At 34.4% G+C, this 26,013-nt stretch overlaps 1 protein-coding gene across 1 annotated transcript; it reads right to left on the reverse strand.

Annotated features, from left to right (window-relative positions):
• Positions 1-9,622: 9,622 nt before the first annotated feature.
• On the reverse strand, positions 9,623-25,581 carry LOC132553062 (DNA-directed RNA polymerase II subunit RPB7). Its single transcript, XM_060217269.1, has 8 exons — positions 25,545-25,581; positions 24,209-24,318; positions 23,057-23,216; positions 22,134-22,184; positions 21,743-21,808; positions 21,329-21,400; positions 20,463-20,496; positions 9,623-10,248 (listed from the first exon to the last, which is right to left on the reverse strand). Exons 1-8 carry the CDS (start codon positions 25,554-25,556, stop codon positions 10,235-10,237), a joined length of 519 nt encoding a protein of 172 aa, XP_060073252.1. The 5' UTR covers positions 25,557-25,581; the 3' UTR covers positions 9,623-10,234.
• Positions 25,582-26,013: the final 432 nt, after the last annotated feature.

Here is a 26,013-nt window from a genome sequence, read left to right on the forward strand (position 1 = left end):
AGTTGCAAAGAAACTCTGAATTCAAACTCAGATTCGGTGAAACTATGGCAAAATAAGAACAAAATAAATATTTACATGGGTATTCTTGATAAAAAGGTGTTAGGAGAATAGGACCATGTGTTCCGGAAGAGTATATGACAATATTTGATGGCATTGTCACTATTGTTTCTATAGACAATTAGGCGTCCTTTGTGTATATGGCTGGGGTTGTCAGCTTATCATTTGTGCCTTGTGGTTTCACAAAAACACACCCTTTCCTGCTTTAAGGACACGCCTATACATGTATTTTAACAGTTTGACATAAAAGATATACTTGTTTTGAATGAAAAAGGCGCTTATTTCCCTGAAATTCTGGTTTTATTGTTTTTCTTCTTAATTTTACATATCTGAAATTTCACTTTGTGAATTCTTTATCGTTTCATATGAATTTGCAAGAATTGGTTTTAGCTCCGTTTGGAGGCATATTAACTTTTCTAACTGGATAATTTAATTTTTGTCTAAAAAAATACTTTTGAGAAAATGTATAAATGTTGGCTTGATTGCTGATGGAAGAAACTGTCAGTGGACTGCATGACACGTTTTGATTCATCCATTTAGTAACATGGTTCAGAATATACATTCTACGAAATAATAGTTACTAGATTTGACATTTATTGTTGACCAACCAACAATTAAGGCCCTTGACATCATTGACGATTTCTCGATGCTGTATATTGCGGTTCAATTCATTATTTACCTACTGTATCAAATTCTAAAATTTAATTGAAATGAACTTTTCACCTTTGTCAATTTTGTGCAATATCTATATGTGTTTATTTCTTTTCGCATTGAATTAATTACGCAAAGAATGGTTCTAAATAATGTTTTTATCTACAATGAGCATGCGCACTATCCCTGTTTGACTGCCTAAGATGTTCGTTATCACTAAATTCCGTCGATGATATTAACAAAATGAGGGAAGACTCCAGGTAATTAAAACTGAAAACTTAAATTCGTGCTTTATATTAAGTATCTAAATAAAAAGAAACAGACAAACAACAAAAAACAAAACAAAGAAAAAAATACAAAAACCAAATTGATTATTTGTGAAAACTACATTTGGTTCCATGTGAACGGATATAATTGTCATACATAAATAACTTGTTTCAAAGTGAACGCAATGTACATTAACCAAAAAACTAAATTATTTAACAGTAAGCCAAATAAATACAATATTTCCTACAAACATTATATAAGAACATTTATCCAGACTGCGACCTTAGGCAACAATGTATTGCTGAATCCACTGTTACGCGACTCCAAAGCCACCTGCCGTCTGATCCATTTCCATCACGCCACCTGTAAAAATGCTGATTCTGGCGCGTGGTCAGACATGCAAATATATCCCCGTTGTCGCCTTCTATGTCTTTTACCAGTAATGACGTGTTGCGCACAGAATCAATCATGGCAAGACATTGCCAATTCGATTCGATCTTCCAAATTTCGTTTCATAAAAAAGCATACGAGTTACCTCGACCATGCTTACGTAACTGTGCTAGACGTCATTGAGAAAAGAAACCTGTTGCTTGTCCACCTGTCTGCCAGGTAGAGAGGTATTACTTTGATTAGTGGCCGACTGATGTATATTATTGTTGGAATAATGGCGACAGTTTCCGTTGTGTGAGCAAATTACAAACACTACCTGAAAGACAACCCTGTGGACCCCTATCAAACAGTATACACCGGATTCCGCGCCCATCTGTAACCGACACGTTTCATTTGGTGTAATAACATTTGAACAGACCAATTTGTACTAAAACAATATATACAAATCAAATCTCGAGGTTCATGATGGATGTGTAAAGCCACAGAATAACATTAACAACACAGAAGCTGTCCTTTTGGTTTAGACTTGCGGGAGAATAGATAAGAATTTGGTGTAATTAAGTGTTTTGAAGCGAAACAACAAATGAATTGTAATGTGTGACGATTATAGACAAATCATAGTGACTGAGTTGGATGATTTTAATTTTTTTATCGTTTTATTTGTTTAAAGAGAGAATAATCCACGCCACAGACTGGTAAACACACCAGTTTATTCCCTACACGCGAATTCAAAGAAAAAAAGTGACAAATAAGGCAGATGCTCTTTAAGTTGTCAAGTTTGACATCACTCAAAGATATTTTCAAAAAATATATTTTGAATATTTCAGGTTTTTGTTTATTTTCTAGTTTGATATTAATTCCTAGTGTTACAAGAATGAGTCATTCAATAAATCATCACTATCGCATATTATTCTTCTGACAGGCATAACTTGGAAGACAACGACTGCAAATTTTAGCTCATGAAGTTGTGTAGTCGTGCTGAATTCCATTTTAAAGGTACGCATACAGGTATTGTACACAGAGTGAACGCGGGGAAGGCAGCAGGAAGTTTAACATGGAGGAACCTGGGAAAGAGAGGACAAAGCTAGGGGGAAATCCTACAAGAAAAAGATATTTAAGTGTTTGTATACTGTGAAATATATTGTCCTGTTTATATGTGGGAATCTGTAACAAAACAAACAATAGACTGGGCCTCATTAGATCATTCGTTTCTCTGGATCAGGTAACATTCGGACAACGTTTCAAGGCATTAGTAAGGCCCCATTTAGAACAGGTAACCAGTGTATTAAGACCACATAAAATAAAGGATATTTAAATCGTAGAAAACCAATAAATTGAAATACTTCAAGTTTTCAGTTACTCATTGACAAATTTCTTAATTATATATCAAATCTTTTTCATATATCGATAATGAAGCGATTATTTAACTTTTTCCTGAGATCGGCCTTGCAACATTTAAAAAAATATATATTGAGAGATCGTCTTCTTTTCCTGCTTTTCTGTGCGCCTGCAAAATGTTTGATGAGACTGCTGTTGAAGAACCTCCTAACAGTTTTAACAGTGTTGATAGGAAGTCCTCTGGTCTGCCAACGTTTTAAAGTTGGAAGTTGAAGTCTTTATATAGGTATTTCAACCTTGGTATAACAAAGATTAAGAGGTGACATCAATGTTTTAAAAAAAAGTGAAAAACTTTAATGGCTGGAACGAAAACAAATTAATCTTTAAACTTGATACATCCATGATGTAATAAGTATATGTAGTGATTATGTGGGGTGCCTTTATATTCGTGTAAGATATACCCCGATGAGACAGTCACCAGATAGTTAGATAACAACCAGCTCGTGTATAATGGTTTCCAATTTACCGATGTTAACGTATCTGTGAATTAGATAAAACGATAGAAGTATCGGTTTAAGTGTTACCAGGTTGTATAATACGAACTCGGTCTTATCCGTTGATTTTTATAAAGTTCAACAATTGAATTTAATCAACAGATTAAAGAATTAATTTTGATACTGAAGAGAAATTTGGTGTTAAAATTAATTGGAAATAACCCTGTGCCTATCGAGTTGAAGTTATAGGTATATTTTTCAAACATTTTTATTGAACAACGCTTACGATGAACCACCTGCACTTAACCTTGACTATAACGAACCTATACGACACCTTAGCCATAAACCAGCCTGGTCTAGGACTACTGAAACAACACCTTGACCATAGACCACCGAAACAACACCTTGACCATGAACCATCGAAACAACACCTTGACCATGAACCACCGAAACAACTCCTTGACCATGGACCACCGAAACAACTCCTTGACACTGAATCTCGAAACAACTCATTGACCATGGACCATCGAAACAACACCTTGACACTGAATCTCGAAACAACTCCTTGACCATGGACCACCGAAACAACTCCTTGACACTGAATCTCGAAACAACTCCTTGACCATGGACCACCGAAACAACTCATTGACCATGGACCATCGAAACAACACATTAACACTGAATCGTGAAACGACATTTTGATTATGAACCATCTATGCTACCCCTTGGCAATGACCCATCGAAACAAAATATTGGTCATGACCCATCGAAACAACACCTTGACACTAAACCTCGAAACATCGTCTTGACATTGAATCACGAAACAACATCTTGACGCTGAACCACCTATACGATATCTTGGCAATAAACCAATGAAACAACATTTTGGCCAAGATCCACCTACACAACATCCTGGCCATGGGCTACGTACAAAACACATTGGCAACAAACCACCGAAATAACACCTTGGCAACGAACCACCGAAACAACACCTTGGCAACGAACCACCGAAACAACACCTTGGCAACGAACCACCGAAACAACACCTTTTTAATGAACCACCGAAACAACACCTTGGCAACGAACCACCGAAACAACACCTTGGCAACGAACCACCGAAACAACACCTTGGCAACGAACCACCGAAACAACACCTTGGCAACGAACCACCGAAACAACACCTTGGCAACGAACCACCGAAACAACACCTTGGCAACGAACCACCGAAACAACACCTTTGTAATGAACCACTAGAACGACAACCTGGTCATGAACTACATCAAAAACACCTTGGTCATGAATCACACACAAAACACGTTGGAAATTAACCACCTACACCATACCAGGCCCGTGAACTGCCCACACAACGCCTTGACCATACAATAGAAGAATACAGTATCATTGTCACACGCCATCCTATTGTACACATTCCATTATAGTATGGCCTTGGTCCAAACAATAGCATCATACAACCGTAAATCCGTTGTCGACCTCCACGTATTTGTACATTCACGTTTGTTCAAGTATTTTCTATCCTACAATTTGATTTTATAAAGATATGTAATCTTTGTTATTGTAAAACTACAGTGGTGATGTTCCTAAAGCTTATAGGAGCCTTTAACAGACGGTAAACTATTTATTGGTTTTCACATGGGTGAGATAGACCTAATACTTACGTTAATATGTTTCCTGTACTTCTCACATTTTACTGTCAAGCTGTAGATAATGCATGTTTTCTCGGGAACACAGCCAGGCAGCATACCACACCAGATCGATAAGTACTGTACATATTAGTTATCAAGTTATCTTCCGTCAACCTACATACCAAAAATCACATATGAATGTACAAGTAACTACATATCTATGTCATCAACCCTTATTCTTTTAGACGTCGAATTACGTCTCATATTAGGAGAACTACATCATTCATCAGATAGCAAATTTTGTCTCTCAACAGACGCTGTTTAATATCTAAGCAGGCCCTACCATGCAAGGAACAACAGTTCTCATTTGGTATTAAAGTATAAAGGAACACAATTAAGTCCTGAAACCTAGAAAATAAAACGCGGTTTATTTTTTTCAATTAAAAAACAAGTGCGGGTTCATACATTTAAGGCACTACAAGCTTATTTTCAGGGTAGGCTTATTTTCAAATCGGCTTGTTTTCAACATTAGTATCTCTTCATAACAGGCCTCAAATAATGTTTTACAAATACATCTCTAAATAAGCGTCAAGTCACATCTCCCAATAGGTCTCAAATGATATTTCTCGATAGGCTTTAAATCACATTTCTAAATAAGCGTCAAGTCACATCTCCCAATAGGTGTCAAATGATATTTCTCGATAGGCTTTAAATCACATCTCTAAACAGGCGTCAAGTCACATCTCCCAACAGGTGTCAAATGATATCCTTCAGCAGGCTTTAAATCAAATTTCTAAATAAGCGTCAAGTCACATCTCCCAATAGGTGTCAAATAATATCCTTCAGCAGGCTTTTAATAGCATCTCTAAATAAGCGTCAAGTCACATCTCCCAACAGATGTCAAATGATATCTCTCAACAGGCTATAAATCACTACTCCCAGTTCGAGTCAAATCACGTCTTTCATTAGTCATCAGTTCACATTTCCTAACAGACGCTAATTCCAAATTCCATTTGAGTGTTTTATATCGTGTACTTAAAGAAACTGTCCTCGGATTCAGTGACATTAAATCAAAACGCTTATAAGCCATCAGATCCAGTAACGACAACATCCCTCCATCCTATTGACCCTTCTGCGTGCAACCCCATATAGATAACTCAATCACCCCCTTTTTCCGTTTAAACAACTTGTAAATTATTTTGATACAGAACAAATAAAGAGATAGCTGTTTGTTTCCCCAACTTACATCACTCCCCCACCTCATCCACCCCCTCCCCCGATCTGATCCACCAATACATGCGTATAACTATCAGGTCGCGATCGGGTCACGTCCAGAAATTGCCTGTCACCATCTGTTCGTCATCACAAGCACCGGACTGTGGCTAGCCATTGATTAATGTTGTAACTAATGTCAACATATCTAGTAAAGCAACGATCCTGACTTAGGACACTGGCCAGGATTTTCTTATCCAAAATTAAACAAATAGTTTTATATGTTTCACAAAGTTTTGCTGGGCTCGCAGTTCCCGGTAACATTAGAGTCGCGTTTATTCTTCGCACAGCCAACAGAAAGGAAAATAAATTGTTACCAGTACCTGTGGCAGGAATTATTTAATAATCTTACGAAAAACTCAGAAAACAAACAAACAAACCAACAAAAAACTGTTCCGAGGAAAATGATTTACCAATGAACCACAGAGAAAATTTAAAAAAAAATGATTTTTTTTTTAAATGTGAAAACTGCTTAACCACGTGCCTTTACAACGTATACATTTCCTCGCCATCAGCTGGTCGTAATGGTTGATGTTTAAAAACGTGCTATAGACAATTTATAGTAAATTGTGACCGAAACATGAGCGCTTTTTTTCGAAATCTTTCGGAGGGTAATAAAATAATCCCGGCGTTCATCTTCAAAGCACTAAATTCCCATAAGAGTATTGGAAAAGAAGATAAAATTTTTTTTAAGAACCTGATATATTATGCAATCAACACTTTGTAAAATATTTTTTTATTGCGGTAAATCATTCCTCTTTTGTAGATATAGATATACTTTCCAGTCAAATCTCAGTAAGAATCTGAGAACGTGTGTTTACAGTTAAATTTCTAAATTGCAATTTCGACTTTCAAAATGGCGAAATTTAATCTTTATCTTTCTGATTGAAATCAGTTTCATTTAGGCACAGAGAAATATTGTTTCCTGGATAATCAAACATTCCTGGTTTTAAGCTACAACTTGCACACAATCTTGAGCATGATCACTTCAGCAAAACATATTGTCTGTTTTTACAGTCATTGATTGCAAAACATGAAAGGCAAAAATAAATATGATTTATAAAGTGAAATCGAAGTATTTGAAGCAATTTCATCGGTTAAACATTCAATACTATCCTTGTTATGGTGAAGTTTGAAAAAAATAAGTTCGTTCAGTTCTAAAAGTTTCGATTTGCAGTCTTGTAAAGATTCTAAATCAAAATAAGTAAAATTAGTTATTCATTATCGGTGGTTACAAAAGTAATCCTTCTGATGGAACAGCCACTATCGATGGTTACAAACGTAATCCTCCTGATGGAACAGCCACTATCGATGGTTACAAACGTAATCCTTCTGATGGAACAGCCATTATCGATGGTTACAAAAGTAATCCTTCTGATGGAACAGCCACTATCGATGGTTACAAACGTAATCCGTCTGATGGAACAGCCACTATCGATGGTTACAAACGTAATCCTTCTGATGGAACAGCCATTATCGATGGTTACAAACATAATCTTTTGATGGAATAGACATTGTCAATGGTTGCAAACGTAATCCTCCTGATGGAACAGCCACTATCGATGGTTACAAACGTAATCCTTCTGATGGAACAGTCATTATCGATGGTTACAAACATAATCCTTCTGGTGGAACAGCCATTATCGATGGTTACAAACGTAATCCTTCTGATGGAACAGCCATTATCTATGGTTACAAATTAACCCTTCTGATTGAACAGCCACTATCGATGGTTACAAACGTAATCCTTCTGATGGAACAGCCATTATCGATGGTTATAAATTAATCCTTCTGATGGAACAGCCACTATCAGTGGTTACAAATGTAATCCTTCTGATGGAACAGCCCCTATCGATGGTTACAAACGTAATCCTCCTGATGGAACAGTCACTATCGATGGTTACAAACGTAATTATTCTGATGGAACAGCCATTATCGATGGTTACAAATTAATCCTTCTGATGGAACAGCCACTATCAGTGATTACAAAAGTAATCCTTCTGATGGAACAGCCCCTATCGATGGTTACAAACGTAATCCTTCTGCTGTAACAGCCATTACCGATGGTTACAAACGTAATCCTTCTGATGGAACAGCCATTATCGATGGTTACAAATTAATCCTTCTGATGGAACAGCCACTATCAGTGGTTACAAAAGTAATCCTTCTGATGGAACAGCCCCTATTGATGGTTACAAACGTAATCCTCCTGATGGAACAGTCACTATCGATGGTTACAAACGTAATTATTCTGATGGAACAGCCATTATCGATGGTTACAAATGTAATCCTTCTGATGGAACAGCCATTATCGATAGTTACAAAGTAATCCTTCTGATGGAACAGCCACTATCGGTGGTTACAAACGTAATCCTTCTGCTGTAACAGCCATTACCGATGATTACAAAGGTAATCCTTCTGATGGAACAGCCACTATCGGAGGTTACAAACGTAATCCTTCTGATGGTACAGCCATTTTCATACTGTATAGTCGCATAAGACAGTGAAATTGTATTCATGAGCATTAACTAGTAAGTAAATCAGTTAATGCACTTATATTGATTAAGGTAATTAATTTGCTTGATCAAATTTTGTTTCATAAAGACACATCATAAATTATGATATCCATCAATTTGACCTTGACCTTCCCCTGAGTAAAAGCTTTGACCTTTCAACTGGAGGTCACATGTTTCTATCTCTGACTTTCCAACTGATGACCATGACCTGGGTAAGCCAGTACTTGTGAGATTATGATCATTCCATTAGCAAAACAAGACAAAATGTGATAAAGAACATTCACATTTATTACAAAAAAGTGAGAACATACTTACAAACAATATAAACTTTTACAAATACTTTTTACAGTAAACATGTAAATATATATAGTTACCGGCTGACTGCTGGTATTTATAGAACAGCATCCAACACATGATAGTAACAATGTCCTGTCTGTTTTACCCCAAATTGTTTGGATTGATCTGTAAACAGGTATTCTATTTCTTCTTTATAAATTTTCGCCCTATTTGTCGGCTCTTACACATAATTTTTATCTAGAAAAGGAACATCAGTAAAGAAATCCCAATTTTCAAATGACACATGTCAATAACAAATTGGTCCAGTGATGCCATGCTCACTCCTCTCTGATTCAATGGTGTCAGAAATGACATGTCAATCCTAACATTTTCTACAGTACAAGGATAAGGTGAGTGAGATGTGTCACAGATAAGTCTGGTGATATAGATGAGTTTATTGTTGACATGTGTCATTCCGAATTCACTGCTTTGATTTAGAGTTTGTAATGATTGACATGTGTCACTCCTAATTCACATCTCTGATTTAGAATATGTAATGACTGACATGTGTCACTCCTAATTCACTCCTCTGATTTAGAATATGTAATGACTGACATGTGTCACTCCAAATTCACTTTTCTGATTTAGAGTTTGTAATGATTGACATGTGTCACTCCGAATTCACTTTACTGATTTAGATGATTTGATGACTGACACATGTCGCTCCTAATTAACTACTCTGATTTAGAGTTTGTAATGATTAACATGTGTCACCTCTTATTACTCCTCTAATTTAGACAATTTGATTGTTGACATATGTCACTCCAAATCCAGTCCTCTGATTTAGAAGAGGTGATGACTGACACATGTCACTCGTAGTTTACTCTTCTATTTTTGAGGATGCACCATTTTATACATGAACAGATCCTATCCTTCCTTGACACAGGGAAATTAAAACGACATATGCCAATTCTCATTAAGTCTTCTGCAGAAGGTATTTTGGTGGTTGACATGTGTCAAATGCCTTGATGTTGATAGCTAGATCATTACCTGATTGAAATGTGTCAATCCTAAATAAACTGCTCTGATGTACATGTAATGAATGACTTTTATCAACCTGAGCACTTTCTGTGACACATGAATATTAAAAATGACGGATGTCAATGATAGATCAGGCAGATGATGATGGTGATATAATGAATGACACGTGTCAATCTGAGATTTTTTTTTTCCAAATGTAACTTATGTTACAAGTGACATATGTCAATCTGAGAGTGTCACCTGATGATGTTGATGATAAGTAGAATTATACTGGAGACTGCTGTCCTGGCTAACTCACCAACCCTGTAACATATAATAAATATCAACAATTAATTAATGATTAAACCTTATATAAACCTACTGAAACAAAACAAAATATATTTCAAGCTTATTGACAAGATAAAAAAATGATTTTTTTTCTGCTTTGCAATTATGTGACATGGCATTTCTTCTCTTATTTATCTATATTTATGAAATTGATTACCTTAAACAATATATATAGAGAATACATGGTCAGTGTCTTAATATATCAGCTGTATTTTGGCTAGGGTGAAGAAAGACAAAAGTAACGCATCTCCAGAGAGCCATTCTTGTCTTCTGTCCCAAGCTTATACAGTTTTTTGTTCAATCTTTGATTACCTGACATTAACGTTAATACATTGACCAATTTTACCTGATGACATATGGCAAAATAATTGCTCTGCACAGAAATATAGTTCAAAACTTCAATAGATATGACACTGGTTTTATTAATTTTCGTTAATAGATTTGTTCATTACAACATATATACAGGTAATCACTTATTTCAACAGTTATTTATTTTGTTAAATGTAATTTTAAATTCAATTCAGAAAGTAATTCTCTCAAATTAACATAAGTGCTAAAATACAGCTGTTTTTTGTCATTGCAGAATACAGCAAAAACGTAACGAGATGGGTGCATTCCAACCATGGCAGGGACAGTCACAGAATATATATATTTTCTTATGAATTTAATACATCTCTGTCAACAGATAATGAAATGTAACCAATCCATCATTGGTCCTTTGGTATCTGATCACAATGACTTGACACAAATTTCCATGTATATTCACTGGGGTTGGGAAATTGTGCCAAGTTCCTGTGTATCTGATATAACTGTGTACAGGTTACATTGGTTAACAGTATTTATCTCCAGTTAGACACATTGGACACAATGATATCATTCAGAATTACTTTATTCTTATCAAGGCCACAGGAGTTTGAAAATACAGACCAATTCAAATTTGTTGATATTGGAACATTCTATATTAATCGATAGAATTTCACATTTTAATTTCTTTTTTTTAAGTCCGGCCCTTTAAGAAATATTTTGGTAATAGATACCTTAGTATAGAGTCAAGGTCATAACATCAAGGTCAAGGTGAGGTACCATGTTTCCTGACTTGTAGTGCTAGAGAGATATGGGTGTAAAGATGATAGCTACAGACCGATACAGATCTACAACATCTGGTCAGCTACAGATGAGTATCATTGTGTAGACACATGTCAGTCATCAGCTATATGGTATAATATCTGGCATCAACCCTTCAAACAGCAATAACTTAGTCCAAACACTTCCTCTGGCATGCTGTATATGCCCTGTGTAACAGGCAGATGTCTCTATATCTGTTTTCTGTAATTTTTATGAAATTTCTTTACTGCATCTGTACTGTATGTTTCTCTAACTAGTTTTTGAGGGAAACGATTATTTTGTTTTTTGGTAAGTTGTGCTTTGGGTTTACCTCTTTGTAATAAATGAATTTAAAGAATGTATAGAGTTTCAAAGACTAACATCCAGACAGCTGGGAGGTATAACTTGTTTACATTCAACTGTCAGAAAAAAAAATTTCAGCACAATTCCACTAGACAAACATTAAGCTAACAATGCATTTATACAGAGACCAGGTGAGTAAACAAAGTTGTAGGAACACATCTGGTGTGGTGCTGGTGTTCCTACAGAAACTGATTATACTCTATGTCTGACCACTGGCCTGGACTGCTGGGTTCTCCACACAAAGTTGTTAGAAATACCAGAGAATCACATATATTTAAACAAATACAAAAAGCATTACATTGTAATGTACAGTCTGCTTAATTAATCTTGCCTCAACCTACGAAATAAGACAATAGTTACTCTTGGTTCCTTTGACCTTGTGCTTGTAACCTTCCAAACTTATCGATTCTTATTATGTAATCTTTTCATTGTCTTATAATCAGTAGCTCTGTTGCTCTACTCAGTATAACTGTATCTTTTGATATCATCTCCCTAACTTCCTTAACCTTTAGTAACACTCAACATAACCTTATCTTTTGATATCATCTCCCTAACTTCCTTAACCTTTAGTAACACTCAACATAACCTTATCTTTTGATCCCATCTCCCTAACTTCCTCCACCTTTAGTAACACTCAACATAACCTTATCTTTTGATCTCATCTCCCTAACTTCCTTCACCTTCGGTAGCACTCAACATAACCTTATCTTTTGATCCCATCTCCCTAATTTGCTTCACCTTAGTAACACCCTTGACCTTAAGTTACATTCAGTATAATTTTATCCTTTCCATACCAACACCCTAAGGATTACAGCTATGTGCTCAACTTGCTTATGACCTTGAGCTCTATTGCATGCAATTTCTGTATAACCTTGTTTGAATTACTCCCTAGCTCTTGTGCAGCAATCCTTCCGTAACAAGCTATGCTCAAACTTTTGTAATATTTATTACTCATTTTTAATTACTATGACCTTGAGCAACCTTCTTACCCCCAGCCAAATTTTCTCTTTTCCACTGACTCTAGACCAAAGCTAAGGCTGCTTCCCAACCTTCCCCAGCCTTTATAGCCACACATATCTTCCAACTCTGCTCCCTGGCTCCTGAGCAGGTCCATCACAGCCAGCCTTTCAGTCTAGTTGCCATGTGGTGTTAACATGCGGTTCTTTAAGTGCCAGGAGAGAAGACCATTGCCTTAATGTCCTAGCCAACCCTAGTCCCCGTCCCAATCAATTGTGTAGCCAGCAGAGACAAATTAGATTGCACTAACTCTAATTCTCATGATTAGATAAATAAAAGTAGCAATACGCTCGCATCCCAACATCTTTTAACTGGATTAAATGAGAGAAGTTTCTCTTATCCCTGCCAATTGATCCCAAGGATTTCCTCTCAGACAGTGTCTACACCCCTTCAGACAAACTTTAGTGGACCCTCATGAAATGATAGGAGAGTCCAATATTAGTTTTTAAGGGGAGGACAACATTTGATTGATTGTGTGCATTTTGGATGATGTCATTGTGTTTTCAACACCAACCAATCACAATAAAGGAAATTTTTCTATTATAAACAAGACCACTTTGATGTTGTTCGACAAATAATGAATAAAAGCTGAACAGTGAAATAAATTCACTTTAAACAAAACTTACAGTTGCATCTATAAAAAATCTATCATCTTTTTCAATGTGCACAGCTGCAGTTTAAAGCTGTGACATGACCAACAAATAACATGCCATATTTGGCTGTCAATATGGATGGACCACCTGCGGCCATATGTCTCACAAACGCATCCTTTATCAGAAACAATGACTATAAGTTCCACCCACATGTCCAGGAATAGTTAATTATAACACAGAGCTCTATTTCTGGACAATTATTACTGTCTTAAATAACATAACAATATAAATATCACATTTTCATCTCCCTTTATGTATTTGATGGTGATGGTTTTAAACTTTCTCCATAATAAAATATCAACTAACGAATCAAAGAGGTCTAATTATGTCGTGCTGTACAATTTGTCACAGCAGGTGGAAAATTGAGTAAATCTACTCGAGCATTGTCTAATAAAATATTTCATTACTATTAATATATGCCATTAATTCCCATATTGACACATGCGTAGTAATATACACTCCATTACCATTTGTAACCAAATCACACATTTCAATACTGCCCTCGAAAATAAACCACAGAAACAATATTTTGACACAGAATTGAAATATTACTTGAAGATACATTTTCTTGTCATGATTATGGCAACCCCTGTAAGATTCATGTCATAGTAAAGTTTTATAAAACGAATTGAAAGAAATATTCAACAATCAATTCACACTTTTTTTTTATTAATTAATATCGCCTTGAAAACTAGACCTATAGAATCTACTTGTGAATTTTAATGAAATATCACCTCAGACACATGTATACCGGGGGCGGGTACTTGTTTTCAACCAGCTAGTGCATTTTTGATTTTAAAACTTTTGGTATTGCCTGTCCCTCTCAAAAAGAGCTTGAAAAATCAGTGAATGTATGACCTAGCACTTAAAACGTCTTTGTAACAAATTACAATTTGTCCATTTTTTCAGGGTAAAAGAAAACTGTTACAATATTCAGATTTTTAAACACACAGCAGGTACCAAAATAACATTTCTCAATCACTGCCGTTGATGAAGGTAGCTTTTAAGTTGTGATCCACGATGTGCACAAATTCAAACATGGCAGGTTAAAACCCAAAATACAAAAATATGCGTTGACTTCCTCTTTTAACTTATCAGGATATTAGAAGAATTTGGGAAAAAATCATTGTTTTTAATACTGAGTGGGTCAATTTGATAATATTAGGCAAGTATGAAATTGTACAGTCAAGAGATATGTTTTCCTATAGCTGAATTTATTTCCAGGGACATGTGCTGAGAAACAAGAATTAATTCAATTGTCGCTGGCTATATCAATATCAAGCCGGCATGTACTTGACAATTCATTATTACAGAAGCTCACGAATTGAGATGGAAATGAAGGGTATTGCACTGGTATTAACAAATGGAAAAATCTGTCATCATAACCTGTTATCTTATATCAACAACTTTTCAATACTATCGTAAATCTGACAGTGCCTCGAAAACGGAATTCAATTCAGATATTTTCCATTCATGCAAATAATAACATGCGAATGCAGGTCGGCTATTTATTCCCGGGCATTGAAAGTATCACCTACACGGAATCCCATCCCGACCAATCACCCTATGTCAAGATTCCACCGAGCTGTGTTCATTAAGCAATTTCATGAAAATCCTATCCACATGCCTCCAACTCTGGTATTGATTCTTGTCCAGAGTGTAGAATACACACTATTGACCCCTGAACTTAGCAATCAACAAGAGAAAAAACATTCTGATATAAAAAAAACTGTAAGAAGAAGAAGTATAGTTTGAAGAAGGACGGATCCTACCTCGAACATGACTGGAGTGAACTTCTTACTCTTTGCTGATCTATATTTAGCAGTTATATAAATCAGTTTACGTGAGGTCATGACCTCTGACCTTTGATATTTCTTTATTAAGATATTAAGACTTCATCAAGCTGGTATTAATCAATTTGTTACTTATAAATGTGTGTAGCCCTGACCTTATGTATCAGGCTGTTATATATATATACGTACCTGCTTTATAAAAGGACCAATCTGTTAACGATTTACAGGAAACGACATAAGCCCTAAAATATTTTCTTATTAATTAATATTGAGTTGAATTAAGACAAAATTCTTCAATCTTCTATTTAACCTTTAATTCTCAGTTCTCTATGTGGTATAGAATATTTCACATCTGGTGTTGGACTCCTGGCTGATCTGTCCGGGGATCCAATCACGCCCAGAACCCACTTGGGCAATTTCTACATAATTCATACTAGTATCACATCTGTATTTTATGCAAATTTTATGACCGGGTAGAGATAGAACAGCTACCAATTTCCTGTTCCAGGTTTTGACCTCCTACAGATGTACTGAGGTTATGTATCACACTATATCTTGGTTGTGAAAATGTATCACTGGAGAATTGGATTCTGACATCATACAAGATATGGAACTGATTACAATATGATAAAGAAAAAATTTCAGAATTTATGTTTTGTTTATTTTATGGGAAGCAGCTTTGTGAGAATCTACCAGACACATTTCTCTTGGAGCTTTTTGTTCATTGAGCAAAGGAATGGATACTTGTCTGGTACGTTTAGGGGTTTTCGTCTATAATTTCCAAATTTATCGAATTTCAGTGATTTTTTTTTTATCTCACTAAAGGATTTCATAGATAGGAAGTAAAATTTGTTTTGATTTTTGGAGTATTTAAAAATCTGAGGAGTTTAAGAACCTTTATTTTCTAACTGGAAATATATTAATGATGTATGCTAATTAATACTGATTAGGAAATGATGTCAGGTTTGTATCAGTTATTTTTTCAATATGACGCTCGCCTATCCACATTACATCTGTGATCATTACGTGATAATTAACAAAATCAAACATGCATGACATACTATTAACAAGAGAGCCAGGGGCCTATATCACCTTTGTGAACTCACAAACAGAAACAATGGGAATGAATGTGTAGTATACAGAAGAGAAAATGAGAAATGCTATTTACATCAAAACCCTTACATCCATCAAGAGTTTTTTATTCTACCATATTTTGGTATTGAAAGATAACTTTTAAAAATTCAGTCAACTTGACCTTTTTCGGCCCCATCATCAGCCCCGGAGAGCTAGCCATGGTCAATATTTGGGCATATTATCAAATTGTCATTCTAAACAAATTATTCTAACCAAGTATGAAGTATTTCCTATAGAAAATAAACAAATTATGCAAAAAAAAAAAAAAAAATAAATAAACAAATGTAAACCCTTCCCCGTTCCCCACAGGTTAATGTTAGTCCTGGGATCATGAATTTTCAAATTTTGGTAAAGCAGATTATAAAATCTTTCTGTCCAATCAGAGCATTTGATTCTGTCATATTTGGATAAAATTTTTTTTTGAAATCTCAACGATATGACCTATTTTTGGATCTGCCCCTCAGGTCCCTGGGAGGTGGGGGTGGGGAATCATTTAATTTACCATTTAGGTTCGACATTGGCCACGGAAAGTTTCTATGCAATTTAATTGAAATTGGTTCAGGGCTTTTCCAGAAGAAGTTGAAATGGTCACAAGTTCAGACACAAGATTGCAGTAGGTCACCACAGACTTTGTCTCAGGTGACCTAAAAAGCCAGACTGAACACATCCACCTCCCCCTGATCAAAGAGTTGTCCAATTTACAGATCTTACGTAAGTCTAGATGGACTTCAGATTATTTCTTTTTTCCTCTCTTAAATTTGTTAAATTTGTCATACAGAGAGCAGGTGAAATCCTGCATTCCAGTGCAAGACCTGGGCCACGTACAAACAGCATTTGTTTTAGCACTACAAATAAATTGTATAAGATTTCATATACCAGTTAAAGATATTTGAAGGAAAAATAAAAACGTCAAAGAAGAATGAAAAAAACAATCATGTAACCAACAACATCTGTAATGAGAATTTGCATAATAAGATATTAATCCTAGGAGTTTCAGATGTCTAATAATCAATACTTCAGTGAATAGTTTGCTGAGTTCAGTGAGTCAATTTCCTGGATATTACAGATTATTTTCTAACAAGGATGTCAAGAAATCGAGACAGAAAAATATATTGCACACATATCCATAGACAGGATATCAGTTAAATAATAAAAAGGAAAGATGACATGAAAAAAATGATAAGCAGAGGAGTGTTGTATTCCTCATGTACGTAATGACAAGATACAAGTGATCCTGGTGGTGACAGCTGGTTCACATCAGGTATGTCAGTGATCAGCCCTATTTTTGTTTTATTTGAAAGTAATAGTTTATTTTGATGAAACAGAAGAAGCGTGTATCGTTAACCTATTTAGTAATCGATAGTTGAACGAGATATATATTCTGACAAAGACCGATAACATCTTCCCTAATGTTCAATCTTTATTCTATGTTAAAAGGGGTAGTAAGTTATAAATATAGGCCTGAGTAAGAAACTCCTGTAAGTTGGGAGATCTTTTGTGTATTTTCAATTAACTTGACATTATTTGAAATATACAATTTAACAACATACCAGGTATTTTTTATCATTTTGATAAAGGAATTTATTAGCATTTTTTTTTCAAACACGGAAGATACAATTAATCTTTTGTTTAAACATATCAAAATAGCCAACGATTAATGAAATCAGTAAGAATAAAAATTTGGGTCTAATTTAGAACTGCCACCTTCAGAATGGCCTGCTGGTATTCAAGGATGAAAGAAGACTCTACAGGTAACTAGTCAGAATTATCTCCCTTGATATTCTTATAGTATACATTATACATGGACACAATAATTATTGTGAAGAAATATGCTAGTCAACACATTGGATTTATGAAAGAGCTGTGAATGAAATTTCATTGCATATCACAACAAGCCATAAAGAAACAAGACATGTTTATGAAACACTATGCCCCCGGTTGCAACAAAATTCTGAAATGGGACATAAAAACTGTACTGTGTAAAGCATGTGTTAATTGTAGGCATATTTTGTGAAAACACTTATGTCTTCATTGTGGTAATGATTTTTGTTTATTTTCAAATGTAGGTCAAAGGTCACAGTCAAGGTCATATGGTTGAAAATGTTTGTACTATCAGACAAGTCATGTCACAAGGTACAGACATGCCAAATATGGAACCCATACCTCTTATGATGCAATAGTTATAGCCAATGAATAACTTTTCAAATGTAGGTCAAAGGTCATGACCAAGGTCACGTGGTAAAAAATGTTAGTACCCACAGAAAGGTCTTGTCACAAGGAATACTCATGCCAAATATGAAGGCCCTACCTCTTATAGTGCAATAGTTATGGGCAAGGTTAAAGTTGACAACAGACAAACAGACAGCACAAGAACAATACGCCCCGATCTTTCAATACGGAGGCATGAAAATGGAAGGTACAATCTTTTAAATAATACTTATTGTTACCAGTGCAAATTTACATTTTATCATGGTAGTCATAACGAACCACTGTATTATGTCAACTTTGACTGATAAATGAATTAGGCAAATGAGGACAAAAAATACTGTACAATGTCAATTTTGGCTAATACATTTGTTAAATAAGTGAATTAGTCAAAAAGGAGAGGAATTCACTTAAATATAAGATGAAGTATGAGACTGAATCTATTTCATATTAGGGGGGATAACTCTATTAGGCATTTAAAATGAAAATTACATATTTACTCATCTCATATCCAAACAATATTCAGTAAAATTTGAAAATATATTCCAAACAATAAACAAATTACTTCAGCCATATGCAGAATTAACCTCTGAGGTTGAATATCAGGTTGAAGTGAAAAAAATCAGGCAATCAGACTTAATGATCATTCTTCACATTTTTTTAAACTTTTCATAAAAACATTAACAATTCAAAGCTACAACATGCATAATCATGATGGTTCCAAAATTCATTTGATGTACCAAAACATACGACTCTGAAATCTGCATTATACAGCTACATGAGACGTAAGATTGGAGTATATTTGAAAGCATCTGACCAAACTTTGAACCAGAAACTGATCAAATTCTTGAACCAGAAATTGATCAAATTCTTGAACCAGAAATTGATCAAATTCTTGAACCAGAAATTGATCAAATTCTTGAACCAGAAATTGATCAAATTCTTGAACCAGAAATTGATCAAATTCTTGAACCAGAAATTGATCAAATTACTGAACCAGAAATTGATCAAATTCTTGAACCAGAAATTGATCAAATTACTGAACCAGAAATTGATCAAATTCTTGACTCTGTACATGTTATAGTTCAAGTATCATTGAAGATTTTATTGAAGCACTAGGAACTGTAAAAAAAATATGTAATATTAACGGTAAGGAATTTATTATGAAATGTATCCCACAGAGATTCAGACTTCTGGGTCTAGGAACCTTAAACTCAGTAAAATCAATGACCCTTGTCACCTGGGTCATATACTGGAAATATTTAATATGAAATTAGGAAAAACAAACTGAGATAGGAACTGGTTCTTCTATCTCAATTTTGAAATACTATATTGTACCAGGTAAAGTTACAGTACAGATACTGCCATTTTTTTCCACCTTATATATTTTTTTCTGTCCTGTTTAAGGTAAGTAAAATATTAAACAATATGTACATACAATGGCATGAATGTATTCTAATAGACTGTGTTCCAGCGGCCTTGACCTATGCCCTTTCATTCCATCAGATCCAATATAGGATTTCCGTTGACAATATCAATGTCATGTAACCATTAGTAAAAGAGAACCCTGTATGTTCACATGGACAGCTGTAGTTACTCCAAATCATCTGAACCAGTTAATGTGTACAAAATTTTATTGTCCAGAATCTAATGTTAGGTCAATAATGCATGACTTAATGCACTTGTTTTGAATCTTAGATTTCTGTACTTAATCCCATGAGGCAAACTTATTGCTTCATACTAAAAATCAAGGGTTGTATTCATTACTGGGCAATGAAATTGTATTGGTCTTATAATTTTACTTCAGTGCATTCCAGATACACCAGTGGGCTTGTTACCAGGCATGGATTTATTACCAGATAAATCTGTATAAGTATTATGTATTCACCAGCAAAACATAACAAGAAATAAGTTTACTCACCCAAATAATCATCCATCAACGTCCCTATTGCAAACTGTAAGCAGAAAATTCAACAGGACTTAAAGAATAATGTGGACAAAGGGAGGTAACTCATATTTAGGTAGTGACTCTTTACATAAAAGACAATGTCATAGTTAAAGCTGTTTGGAAAAGTGCTTAAATACTGACTTATTTAAGGAAAACATTTCCTTGCAAAAAGTAATCAACAGGCATCAATTATTCTCTCTTTTTTTTATCTTTTTTTGTTCAAATCAATGGATTTTCTTTGGAGAGATGGTGAAGTTACATATACAAATTTGAATAGCAGAGTATTTTCAAGAACTATCATGAAATAATTAAAGTTTAGCAAAGATATCACTTCATTTTAACCAAAATAAGAAATGCTCATGCCTTAAATCAATTATATTATCAGTTGTCTCCCCTTTGTTTTTTAATCATATTCCAGCTGTCTCTTCTTGCCATCATAATGATGGTTGCAATATTCTAGAGATAAATGTTCTTTTTGCCTAAAAATTTACACCTAACTGACACTTCACAGAATAAATCTGATAACACTTTAATGTTTTGAAAATGCTCTCGCTTCCATAATTCAGAAATGTACTTGTTTTTGCAATATATAAATGCCCACATTTTCACAATATACATATGCTCCTATTTCCATGGTACACAATCATACTTGTTTTTACAATACACAAATACACTCATTTCACAATACACAATTGCATTTGTTGTTTCACAATACACAAATGTCCACATTTTCACAATACACATATACCTCTATTTTCCTGATAAAAAATACACTCATTGTCACACACACATATCATAATTATAAAATAAAAACCGTAAAAATATCCTGTATTACTCACAATGTCTTTGGCATCCACCCGTGTACCAACAATCTTAATTCTGATCTCATCATCTTGTTGTATGACTACATCCTGAAAACATCATCATCAACATCAATTCTGCCATAAACTTCTGACTCAGCAAAACATAGACAAATGTGAACAAGATAAATTACTTTGTATAAAACTAAATGACGATTTGCAAGCAAGACTTTACAGCATTATGGAATGAAAGGTGAAATAGCTTGTGCACCTCATCTTAGATATATGTTTATGAAATTTGCATCTGATTTATAAATGGTTCTGGAATCACAAAGAAGCAAATGAGCTATGACACCAATTTAAAGATTTTATTTGGAATTTACATTGGGGGTAATTAATACTAAAAATGATTAATAAACATGTATATGTTTTCAACTTTTGATCATTACATACCTCATCCTTAGTCTTATAACAGGGTGGATTGGAATTTGGGTCAAATTCCATGTCTGCTGGAATAGACTGAAAATAAAACACAAGACAAATGTGGAAACAAAATGTTATAATAAAACACTGGTTGATCAGGAGGAAGAAAAGCTGCTGTATGTCTCAGAAATAGAACATTTTATGAATCTGCTTAAATCACACAAAACAAAATTCAGGCTCAGATTGCTAGGTGTTTATATAACATTTACACAAAAAAAATCTATTAAACAGCTGAATGTATACTGCATACCAGTGCATTCATCATTTATCAAAAGATTCTGGATTGAATTTTCTTGCTACATATCCAGTCCATCTACACCTATATTCCTAGGTAGATAAGCTATAACTAAAAAATACTTACATGCCGAGAGATGAAGCAGGACAATGGCCCGATCTCTGTAAACAATCCCACCTGACGAAACATTTAGAAACAACTCTTTATATATATATAAATATAAACACTGGGCTGATATGTAAACAATGAAACAAACTTCACTACCAATTCTTGTATCATGGTGCTTAAAAACTTATGACCACAATTATTAAATGTGTTATAGTTTATAATTACATGGATTAAGATGTCTCTGACAGTAAATATGCACAGACATAAACATGTAATCAACAGTATGGATGTAAAAACAAGGGAGATAATCTGAATCATGTCAACTCTATACATTTATTTGAATAATTTTCTTCTTTAGTTTACTTTTTTGCAATCACTTATAGGTTTATCCCAATAATTCCTGATTCAAATGATTAGAAACATTTTATGCATGTTTTTATAGGATGATATATAGCTTCTATAATACAAATAGAAGCCTCCCTCCTCCTACTCCCAACAGGAAAACCAGAATCTGTTGAGGCATCAGGTGTAGGTCTTATGATACTATGGTGTAAAACTAAAGCAAATCTGTTGAGAGGTTCCCAATATATGACATTGATTCAGGACTTGACAGAATGGGGCAAGGACTTGATGAGATGGGACAGCACAGATTAATGGGCGGGATTATCAATTCAGGACAGGATGCAAAAGGGGGTAGGATGGGATGGGAAGGAACAGAAAGGATGACAGGCAGGATTGACTAACATGGGTAACACTATAAAATTGCAGAGGCATAAAGGCTGTCAGTTGTCATTTCGCCAGTCTCTGGCTGTCAAATAGCCTTAGGACAAGCATACTATTACACATTAACTACAGAAAAGATTTTTTGTTTTAAGTTGGCGATGTAGATGTTCCTGATTCAATGATATATGGTGAATCACTTGTCGTCCTTCTATACATACCTTATTGACCTGAGTGACGACTGCATCCAATACTTCCCCTTTGAAAGGTCTGAACACGATGGCTTTGTATTTCACGGGATAAACAACAAAGCCACGACTTGGCTGAATAAGACCTGCACCAATGTTATCAATGGTGGTCACTGCTATTACAAAGCCATACCTATCATAAGAGAAACAGTATTTGTGTTTTAATCATATGATTCCATTAACATGCCAGTATTTTGACTGTTCTTTTTGAGAACATGGTTCCACAAATACAAAATACAAAGGTCTATTATAATTTCATGTACTTCAGATAAATCTAGCATGTTATGTAATCATGGAAAGAAGTAATGAAAATACTTATACAGGGAATCAAACTATCAACTTACAGATAGCAATCACTATCTATAAACTAAAAGGCAACCTGTGATGACTTGGCCCTTAAAAAATGTCCATCATCAAGATATAAACCTCTCTATATAGTAAGATACCCTTTATTCTGAATCATATATGTATCTACATGTATCTAGAAAATGTTTATAACAATTGACAAATACCCAGAGATGAAAGTGGCTGGCATTGGAAAAGGCGGAAATCCGCCAATCGGCGGAAATTTTTCATCTCTGTTGTAATTCAACTATAGCTTTCAAACGTTCGACTGATGTAAGAGTTATCTTCCTTCGTATTATCGATTTGACAATACCGGAAACTCTGTGCACGTAATTGCTCGATGTTTAATTTTACAGTTTATAAGGGCATATAAATTGAAGGATTTAAGAACGGAGTTGATGAAGATTGCTTAAAAATAAAATGCATCATCAAGACATACCTAACCCCCACCCCTGAAATTTTCTCACCGGATTTGCATCGATCTCAAAAATGACCAAATTTGTCATGAAAAAGGCGAAAATCCGCCGATCGGCGGAAATTTTTCATCTCTGAACACCACTACATTAATGCTATGTGTAACTTTTTTCCAAAAAATGTTATCTTTTCTTAACAATAAAAATGTCATTTGTATACCAGATTATTTGAACGAGCTGAAATGGAAGGGTCAAGATTACAATACAGTAAGTAGAAATTTCAACAAATGTTGAATCTAAAGTTGTATCCAAAATTCATTTCGACCTTAATATTTTACATTTTAACAACAGATTTCAGGTAACTTACTTTCCTGTACAGGTTCCCTCTACCTCTGTGAACAACTTCTGTTTGACGATATTGAGTAGATTTGGACCAAAGTACCTCGGGTGGAGCAGAATTTCATGCTCTAGAGACACCTGAATGAAGAAAATCTTGTGAATATTATATCATGTACAATGTAGGTGTGTTATAATTATTGAAGTTTATATGTATGGCAAACATGGATGATTTTCAAAAAAAAATATATTTCCATTAAAGTTTTCACATTTTTGCTGCTTTTTATTGAACATCCTTTATAAAATAATCTAAAACATTTAATCATTTGAGTACAATATCTGAAATGGCAATAATAACAACATTAATATCACATCAAAGAAACATATTATTCTGCAATTGATGCTGCCATGGTTGGAATACACCTGCCTCATATATTTTTGCTGTATTCAGCAGTGACAGAAAACAGCTGTATTCTTTCTAGCACGTTATGATAGAATTACTTTCTGAGCTTACTTAAATATTATGCTTAACCATATAACAACTGTTGAATAAGCGATTTTAAGTTGTAATGAACAAGTTTATTTACCAAAAATAAGAAAAATTGCTGTCATATTTAAGTTTGGCGCTACTGACGTAAGCCATCAGGAAAATTTGGCATAACGTCATGTAAACAAAGATTAAACAACAAAACTATTGAAGTTTTGATGGTTTTATTTTCAATCAATATTGCAGGATAAATAGAATACATGGTCAGTGACTTAAAATATATAAGACGCATCTTAGCTGGGGACAAATGACAAAAAAATGCTCGCCACTTTTGTCTTTCTTCACTATCGCCAAAATACAGCTTATATATTATGACACTGACCATGTATTCTTTTCTATGTAAAATTAAATAAAATCAATAATGGTCAGAACTCTTTGGACTCAATGGCAATGATTAGATGAAACAGGAAGCACAAGATAAGATTTTTGAAGATTTAGAATACAAAATCTCGTTCTTACTGTAACTATACAAGTCATAGTAATTAGCTATAGTTTATCACATAAAAATTTAACTCACATTTTTCTTTAATAAAAATGTTAATAGAATATCCACAATAGAATGATTCAACGTGTTTATCGTTGTGCGCTGTATAAATATTACAAACATAAGCAACAATTCGGAGATGTTAGCAGAAACAGCTATCCCCTGTCTTCAAACACTGACACCGGCTATTGTTTGGGAATTATGATTTTTAACATGGATCGTGATATATTCCGAAATTGTTAATAACAAAAACATCCTTTATTTCTTCTTATTTTACCGATGCTAGACCTTGATTGATAATGACTCTGACTTTCTTAAACACAACAGCGAACTTACGTGATAGAACATCGTGTCGCGCTTGCACCACACTCTCTTGCTTCGAATTCTAACAGGAAATGGAGAGTTATTTCCCATCCATCAGTCGTCAAACCATTGGCAATATAAACCAAAAGCGTTTCGCACTCTACAATACCGGAAGTATACAAATAAATATGTAAATATTACCGAATGCCTGTCTTGTTATTATGCTTTTAAAGTCCCGTTACTTTTTCTTAATTTCTTGAAATGTTGTGAATTTGTAAGATTAATATGCATGAAAGGAACTAAAGATATACAGTAATATTTTAGAAGGACGAATATTTGATTTATTCATTGAATTTGAATGGTGGATTGCAACAATTAATACAACATAAGAAGGTAATAAAAGTATTTGTATTTCTTTATGTATAATTCTTCTTTTAAAAAACATAAATTATGACTTGTTAAGTTTTATTTGTAATTATTCTTGTAATTCTGACATTTCCGA

This window comes from Ylistrum balloti, unplaced genomic scaffold, assembly GCF_031769215.1.
Source record: "Ylistrum balloti isolate Yb309-2 unplaced genomic scaffold, AGI_CSIRO_Ybal_v1 Utg370294, whole genome shotgun sequence".
Lineage (NCBI taxonomy): Eukaryota > Metazoa > Mollusca > Bivalvia > Pectinida > Pectinidae > Ylistrum > Ylistrum balloti.